At 37.3% G+C, this 8,992-nt stretch overlaps 1 protein-coding gene across 1 annotated transcript; it reads right to left on the bottom strand.

Annotated features, from left to right (window-relative positions):
• Positions 1 to 2,909: 2,909 nt before the first annotated feature.
• acer1 (alkaline ceramidase 1) lies at positions 2,910 to 8,682 on the bottom strand. The gene is made up of 7 exons (XM_037770491.1): positions 8,346 to 8,682; positions 6,931 to 7,043; positions 6,630 to 6,744; positions 5,631 to 5,769; positions 3,832 to 3,969; positions 3,610 to 3,747; positions 2,910 to 3,479 (listed from the first exon to the last, which is right to left on the bottom strand). Exons 1-7 carry the CDS (start codon positions 8,350 to 8,352, stop codon positions 3,302 to 3,304), a joined length of 828 nt encoding a protein of 275 aa, XP_037626419.1. The 5' UTR covers positions 8,353 to 8,682; the 3' UTR covers positions 2,910 to 3,301.
• Positions 8,683 to 8,992: the final 310 nt, after the last annotated feature.

Genomic DNA, 8,992 nt, shown 5'->3' with positions numbered 1-8,992 from the left:
GCAGAGCAACATGGCGGACTCTGTGAAGAGGACCCGCTCCCTATGTAGATATGAAGGGCTCATTATAAACTAACAAAAACAACGATCCTTAGTTTCAGGTGATTATACACTAATGAAAACATAATTATGAATATTATATTTCTGCTATCCCCGAAATGTTACACACTGTTCCTTTAACATGCTGATGTTAAGCAGGTATAACCATTTTCACCATCTTAGTTTAGCTAAGCATGAGTTTAGGCTGATGGGAATGTGATCAGCTTGTCAGGTATTTAGTTAAAAGTAAGTGTAGGACAAATTGAAATTTTGACCTGATGATGGCGCCAGAGGATCCCCCAAAAGTGATTGAAATGCATTCTGAGGAGGACATGAATGACTGTATCAAATTTGAATGGCGATCCAGACAATCCTTGTTTAGGTATTTAACCCAAAACCAGAAATATCGACCTTTTTGTGGCACAGGATAAAAAGTGAGGGGATCACCAAAGTCATTTGGATTTATTGTCTCAGGGCCATGGATGTCGGTACAAACTCTTGTACCAGTCCAGAAAGTAGACGTTTATCTGGTGCATCCTCAGATTTATAGATTCCTGATCCCTAGGTTGGGAACCATTGATCTAGACGCGCAGACCAACTATTACTTCAATATATTCAGACAGGGCAATGAAAAATGTATAGATAATTGATTCTGAGATCTTGCTGTTTGAACTTTTGTCTTATTTGTTACCATTCTCTTATTATATCATCCATCTGTCACCGGTTAATATTCAAAGATTACTTTACTGAAAGGCACGGGTTGCTTTTGAATATCTCATCACCCACAGGAGGTCACTATTGAACACTGACATCCAGAGAGTGCCTGTGTGCATTTTCTATTGTTGTATCTATTGTCTCCTTCAGGAAGGATCATGTGAATGGAGGCACAATGTACCTGAATATTCTCAAAACATCACCAAAATCTGGAGCTTTTTGAACAAAAGGGCTTTTAACAGTTCAGAGATGAATCAGTCATACAAAAGAAACAGATCTGCGTTGTGGTCAGTCGTACAAAATGCACTTTAGAGGAATATTTCAGAGGTCCTGAATGAGACTAAACTCGTTTTCTTGAGAAATAGACCAGAGAATCATCTGATATTGACAGATATGAGTTACTGAAATGTTAGAAAATGTTTAAAATAATGTCAGAAACTACAACAGTTTTAATTCAATTTTAATAAGCTGGTATTCGTACAAAATTAAACAAAAGTCAGTTCAGGTTATGCAGCTCAAATTAGCCCCGAGGACAGAGTGTATGTCTGTGAAACCACCACGTGTTGAGGTATTTTTTGTAAACATTTGACAATGTGTAACTGTTAACTGCACTGAAAAATGACAGTAGTAGAAACAAAGTTTCATCATAAGAAATTATACAGTACGTCAGTATATTCCGCCATGTACAGAATAAAATGTGCATTCATATCTTGAAAATAAATGACAGCAGTTGATTTATATATGCAAAAACACACATGCTGTCAAAGAAAAGAAAAACTCTTAAAGAATGTACACAATTTCTCAAATGTTCTCAGTCATTCAGGGTGCTTATAGACATTTTATATGAAATCATTCATGTTTCAAACTCTTAATATTTGACAGTCATCATCTTAAGCTGTCTATAAATGATACCGCACCTCATTATACATACAGAAGTGCAGCATCAGTCAACTCTAAACGCCAGCTGCCCTCCAGCTCTGTTTTTTTATTTTAAATTTTACCATCAAACCTCTCACGCCTTGAAAAGAAATATTTAAATTAGAGTAATATTACCTAATGTTCTGCATTTGCTTCTGTATTAAAAATGTAAATATAATAAAAAAGGCATCAATGCGACCTTATAAATAATGGATATATTTAAATATACTATATTTTAACTTTCATATACAAATGATAAATAATTATTTGGTGTGTTCTCTACTATAGATATAAGTTTGTATTAGCTCATTCAAGCATTATTGGTGTAAAACAGATGGGTTAGAAAACAATGGGCATCTGGGCACAGACACAAAACAAAACTCAGATCTTGCATCTTTTATATTCTGTACGATGCAATTTTACACTGTATTGTATATTTCATTTTTCTGTGTTTTTAAATTGAGAGTGCCTTGGTACAACATTTTAGAACTTAGATTTAGTTATTGTCTAGAGTTAGTCTGTCTATTACAGTAAAAGAAAAAAACTGTTTGGGAGTAATCAGGTCAGATTCCTGTGATTTAAATTTTTTTTTTAATCTTTTTAGATCACAAACAGTGTCATTAAAGGGCGGGTCAATCTATGTTTTGTTCTGTTTTTTTAATGGAAACACCCACTCATTCGTTGCAAATAGTGGTGATGTGGGTTACTAAAGTAAGCTTATCAATAAGGTTATGAATAATGGGAACGCTAGCACTAGCTGAGTCAATGTTAGCTGTGCTAAGTTTGGAAATAACTGAAAGGGTTAGTTTCAATTTTTGAAGTGGGATTGTATGTACACTCCCGCGTTCTGCAAGGTAAAATTACTGCTTTTGTGAATGTAGTCTGGCGGCTTTGAAGAGAGTAATATAACGACTTCAGTTCCCCGTCGGAAAGGGCTGTCTGACGGCGATGTAAAGGGGCTGAGGACAGAAGCAGCAGAAAAACATATTGTCTGTATCAGTTTAAGTGTACGCTACATTTAGAATATTTTCACCGCTTTACCTTGCCATCAGACATCCCTTTCGGACAGGTAACTGAAGCCGTTATATTGCAGTATTCAAAGCCACCAGACCAGACTGGATGCACAAAAACATTTTATTTTACCTCGCAGAACACAGGAGTTGCTGGTCTACCGCTGCATCGATTGAGTAGTTTGTTTGTGTAATTGTGTGACTTTTGGATCTGAACTAACATGGGGTCCACACAGCAGTACATTGCTTTGCTTCTGTGCTCGTTCTCCTGTCTGCTTCTCCAAACTGGGAGCCTGCCGAATGCCATCTAAGTTACTGCATGTAACATTACTACACTGACTATAAGTATGTATATACAGTATACTGTACATATAGCAGCGTAATCATGTAGAAACCTACGATAGGTCACGTAGGATAAAAGTTTTTAGATGGGCTTGGCAAAATAGCATTTTGACACTAAAACATACGTACTTTGACCAAAATTTGAATGTTTGGATTTGAATATATAAGGAACACCACTGTAAAGCTAAAGAATGATATAAAAAGCTAAAAATAATAATAATAATTGACTCGCCCTTTAAGGTAAGAAGGTGGTTACAGATGTTAAAATGACTTTAACTTTGTTAGCACCGTTTCTGTGTTTTGGTAGTGCCCTTCAGGACAATGTGAGGTAATCCAACAGCCCATTTATCACAGGGCCAGTACTGCAGTCCAGGCAGAGAGTAGGGTATCTCATAGTTGGCATCCAGGTAAGCTATCAGGGTGCTGGCATAGGCCACAGCTATCACAATCAGAATGTGCCTGCAGGATACAGATAACAGAGACCAATACACATGAGCATGTCCTTGAAAGAAACAACCCTGTCTGCCAGAAATCACATGTACATACTACTCATTTGTAAAGGAAAGGAAAGGAAAGGAAAAGGACTTACCAGATACCATGCAGGTAGCAGAAGTTTAGCCTCTGCCAGAAGCTGCAGCCAAAACGGTCACTAATCCAGCAGGAGATAGCGAGCACCCAGAGAGCCACCGACAGCTTGGCCAGTCGCAGAGCCTTCTGGTCAGTGCAGCTGAGAAAGAGAGAAAACTGGTTATCATAACGAATCAAAACTGCACCAAAAACAGTTACAGATGACCAAAAAACATTTTCATACCATCTCATCTCGACAGCTAGAACGTAAAGCATGTGGAGGCCAAAGCAGTTTAAAGCGTAGGCATTGGCTGTAGGTTTGACGAATGACGACAATGTGGAGATGACAGTAATCACCAGGACGAGGCTTGAAAATGTGGACCTGTGGATGAACAGACAGAGAGAGACAAAATAAGCTGTAAGGCAAAAGTTTGAAGGTTTGAATTAATTTTGTGTCTCTTCCAGTTATTTCTGCAGGTGAACCAGAACTGTCAGGTGCTGCTGTAGATTAGAAAATGCACCTGAATTTCAGTATTTAGTTCACACTTGAGATGAAGATCTGGCCTCTGTCCAAAGATTCCTGTCATAGCAGATCCATGCTGACACACTGCACAGAAATTATTTAAAGAACCGCTGCACGTTACACAAAACCTGAGATGCAGGTTGTGTTTTCTTATACCTGCAAAAATGTTTTTTTCTGGCCACTCGAGGGCAGCAAATTGTGAACACAACTTTGACATATCATCACTTTCTAAGTGGTGAACTTGTTAGCAAACTGTTGCTTTTTTACACATCCAGCAGTAATGGAGCAACATTATCATCCATTTGAAGTTGTGTTTCAGGCCATCTGATGAATGTAAGTTCGATGTTTGCTTTTTTGTGTTTTTTCTCTGTTTTTGGCCTCCACCAACTCCTGAAGGAAATATCTGGCTGTTTAGCTGCTAAATGTTTCACTATGTTCACCAGCTAGTTGCTAACTTTGTCTGCTGTTTGGTGCTGAGCAGGTAGTGTACAGTGTTTTTTTTTTTGTTTTTTTACACATTTTTTACTGTCTAGTCACAGACTGTGTGAGACATCACCCACGGGTTTGTAGACCGCCGTTTTGAAGCCTCGAATTTGGCATTATAGTTGTTGCCATGTTGTGTTTTTGGCCCTCCTCATCTTGTTTTTTTGCAACCAGAAGTGACACGAGAGGGTGGAGCTAAATACAACTGAATGCTGAATAAGACATTTTCAGGCCAAAAATGTTATAATTAACTTTCATGAACTGAAAACACACTGAGGAAGGATTAAAGTTGACCGGACAACGCTACGGAAGCAACCTATCAGAAGGTAGCCACGCTCTAAAGCATACCCTGCTTTATGGTCTATTTGACTCTAAATGGGACCATAATTTACTAAATGAACATCATGCTGTATTGAAGAAGACCTGAAACTAGCGATTGAGACCATAAACTCATGTTTACAATGTTTGCTGAGGTAATAAATCAAATGAGAAGTAGGCTAATTTTCTCATAGACTTCTAAACAATCAGACTTCTTTTTGTAACCAGAGAAGTCGCCCCCTGCTGGCTATTAGAAAGAATGCAAGTTTAAGGCACTTTAGCATTGGCTTCACTTCTCAGACTTGGAAGTTGCCGCCTGACCAAAACAGTAAAGTTGCATAGAAAGATGCAAAAGGTGTCTGTGTCTGGTAGGCCCGTTCAGTAATCCATCATTCAGGACCAACCCATGACTTTGAAAAACTGGAAAATCAACGTGAGATTCTTGAGTCAGGGCTGCTTTCTGTCACATTCAGGTGGAGACAGCAGCACCACACTGTGTCTTTGTGACAGTGACTCCAGTTGGAGCTGTCAAACAGGCTCCACCACCAACACACAGGTTGGGTTTCAGCATGGCGTGCCTCAAACCCTCTGCCTTTGTTTGTTTTTGTTTTATTAAAGGATTACTGAGCTATGTGTGAGTTCTTAGTAACACGTGGAGATGATTAAGACAGAAACAAACACCGTTGACTAATTATATGCTGTTGGGTTGGTGGCTTTACCTGTCTTTTATAAAAGAAGGGAAGAGTCTGCGGGGGAACCAGAGAGAATATCCCATCGCCAACACCCACAGGATGGACAGCTCATCCAACATCTGGCCGACGAAACTAAGGGTCATGTGGAAGTACGCCGAGAAAAGCCCTACAAAAAGAGAAAAGTACATTTTTTTTTATGTGAAACAAGTTATGCTTTCATTATATTATAAAAGACGAACCACATAGAGACCAAAGAAAAAGGACTGAGGGGGAGAGGGAGACATATAAGAAATGTAAACGTGTAGCCTCTGATACTGTGAACCAGTAGTCCATAACCTGGAGACCCAACAAGTGGTTGCAAGATAAATCTGAGGATTACCAGGAGAGGGGAAAAGCAGAAACAATATTTCGCTTATACTTATTCTTACAAATTTTCCTCTAAACTTTGCTTTTTTCTCATATATTGCTGGATATCTTTTTTTCTAATTTATCCACATAAAGCATTAAACTGGTTATAACTGGTACAACTGGTGACAATGGGTTGCAAGTAGGGCTGCAACTAACAATAATTTTCTTTATTACATAATCATCGATTGTTTTGTGGTTTGGACAATAAAACTGTGTAAATGCAGTCAAGATAAATCATAAAATACCAGATTAAAAAATGATGTCTTCAAATGTCTTGTTTTGTCCAACCAACAGTCCAATACTCATAGTTTCAGTGTACCATCATAGAAGACTAAGAAAAACAAAAAATATTCACATTTTAGAAGTCAGAACAGTGGAAAATTTGCCATTTTTAACAATGTGCAAATCTGTGTGTGCTGGATGTATGCTGACAACACAGTGATTTATGTCAAATCATAAGTGGATCAATAACTCACAAGAACAATGATCCATGACACAGTGACTCATGTTAATGTAAAGAAAAACAAAACTCTTAAAACACGATAATGTGTCTAAAATGGCGAGACACATAGAGACAAACATGACATATATAAGATAAAGAAGAAAACAGTGACTGACCTACAAATATCATCATGGTCCAGACAATGTGAATTGCCAGATTCCTCTCTTTGGCGTAAGGGTGCAGAAGGTAGAGCATGATGGGAGATATAATGAAGAAAAAAAAGCTGCTAATCTGCAGAGAAAACATCAATCAATCAACAAAACAATTAATCAACTAATTAATCCCTCTTGTTTTCTGTGAGCTCATTGATATTAGACATTTATTTCTTATTCAAAACGTAAATATATGACAATACATAGCTTGATTCTAGATATTATAGCTAAGATAAATGCTGCAGTACTGAAATATATTACTTACTGTGTTGAAGTACTCCACGACATGTTCAGAGTGTCTGTAGTTGTCTTCACACCAGTCGAGTTCTGAACTCTCATAGGAAAAAGCTCCTGCCATCATTTCACTAGAGTAAACACCTGCCAGACAGAGAGGGGAGAAACAATAACCCCCGTAAACACCTGTAGTTTTACAGACTTTAGTGTCAGTTGTGCCTACAGCAGATAAACCGACTATCCGTCCAGGAGGTGTTTGTTTAGGTGTTTGATGGAAATCAGCATCAAGAGTGGTATTCAAACAACTCTTGTATTCAAATGTGGATTTGCACACTTTCTCCGAACGTTCATGATAGTCATTCAAATAGTCATTTAAATGTACTGTGAAAAAGAGATAAATAAACTGCAACAGTCTCTTATAATGTGCTTTAATCTACTTTATTATTCAAAGTAAAATAACAAGGGATAACCTGGGGTAGTCCAGTGATTTATTATTGCACTTTCAAAAAGTTTGGGGATTTGTCAGAGACAGATTAAAGAACGAAATTACTCATTATGCAGAATAATGTACTATATTATTGTATTATAGGTTTTGATGAAACGGAAGAATTTACAAAACCGCTGCACAGGCTGATGAGTCAACTGATCCTCATATATACAATCGGTGCTTTTACAGCCCTGGTACTATACACTGCTACAGTACATGTAGGTACCAGTCAGAAAATACATTATTACACATCTTACATGTAGTGGGTATTTTGTGAAATATCACAGAGTTTGATATTTCATTACATGATGTGATGTGATACAAAAAAATTTGTAGGTCTAGTTAATTAAGATTCAGATATTCATAACAACTAAACTAAAAATGCTTAATATTCTCAGGGACAATACATATAGAAGTTTCTAATATTCTACCACCTTGATGCATGTAAATACAATATAATAGTAATAATATATAGTCCAGTATAACCTCACATTTACTTATGCCACATGACCTTAATAATAAACAATTTACACATTTCTGCCAATGTCACCAAAAACTGAACATTATAGACTTTGTAAAGGTAGATGTTGTGGCAAAACTGTTGTATTGAATTGAAATAGACTGTACAGGTGTGCCTAATAAAGTGGCTCGTAAGTGTAAACAGTAGATAATAGAGTATACAATGGATATGACTTATATTGTTATGTCACTCAAAGATGCATTATTATAGGACTATGATGCTGATATATGACACAATAGCCTCACTATTGACCAACAAGTGCACTCAGTCACTGCAGGAACAACAACAGGAATATTCTAGTGATTCCTGGTGAAAGCTTTGACAGTTTCACATCCTTTCTAGTCGAAAAGAGACACTAATTAATTCTTAATAATAATAATAATAATAAAAAAAAAGATTTAAATTAATGGTTTAATGATCAGAAATTAATGGAGCTTACCTCCCATGCTGCTGCTGCTTACTGTCCCAGTCTCCAGTCCAGTCAGTGCTGCTCTGCTCTTGCTCCAGGTGCTATAACAGGTGCATCGAAAAGCTCCCGAGCCTGTTGCACGAGACTGTGACGTCACTAATGAGCATGCTAAACGGTTTCACGTCTCTGAGCCAATATGTCACCCAGGGAGAATGTCTGGAATGAACTCACCTCCCAACCATTACATTTGGGCATTTAAAGGGAGACTCTGTCCTAAAGATAAATATTGTAGAAACACTTTAAAGTTAGGTAATATTAATTGTAATGTAAATATAATTGTAATGTAAATGTAATATAACTTATTATTTTAATGGAGCTTCCCAGCAAAAAGTATTTTACATGTTTGTACCTGTATAACCGGCGTGACAATAAACATCTTGAATCTTGAATCTTGAGTCTTGAATCTTGAGGGTAAAAAGTAAATTAATCAGTGCAACAGACGGTTTGAGTAGCTGCTATTTTAGCATCATTATTACATTTCATAGATCATAAATTGATTATTTAAATATCAGAAACAGGCAAAAAGGACAGACTGATTACAGCAACATGTGTTACAGGCAGGCAGCTGCTGGACTCAGGTCTTCTCTGGAAAGGTGACTCAACTGGACCATCTGCCT

This window comes from Sebastes umbrosus, chromosome 5 (assembly GCF_015220745.1).
Source record: "Sebastes umbrosus isolate fSebUmb1 chromosome 5, fSebUmb1.pri, whole genome shotgun sequence".
NCBI lineage: Eukaryota > Metazoa > Chordata > Actinopteri > Perciformes > Sebastidae > Sebastes > Sebastes umbrosus.
This window is presented reverse-complemented; position numbering and strand designations above follow the sequence as displayed.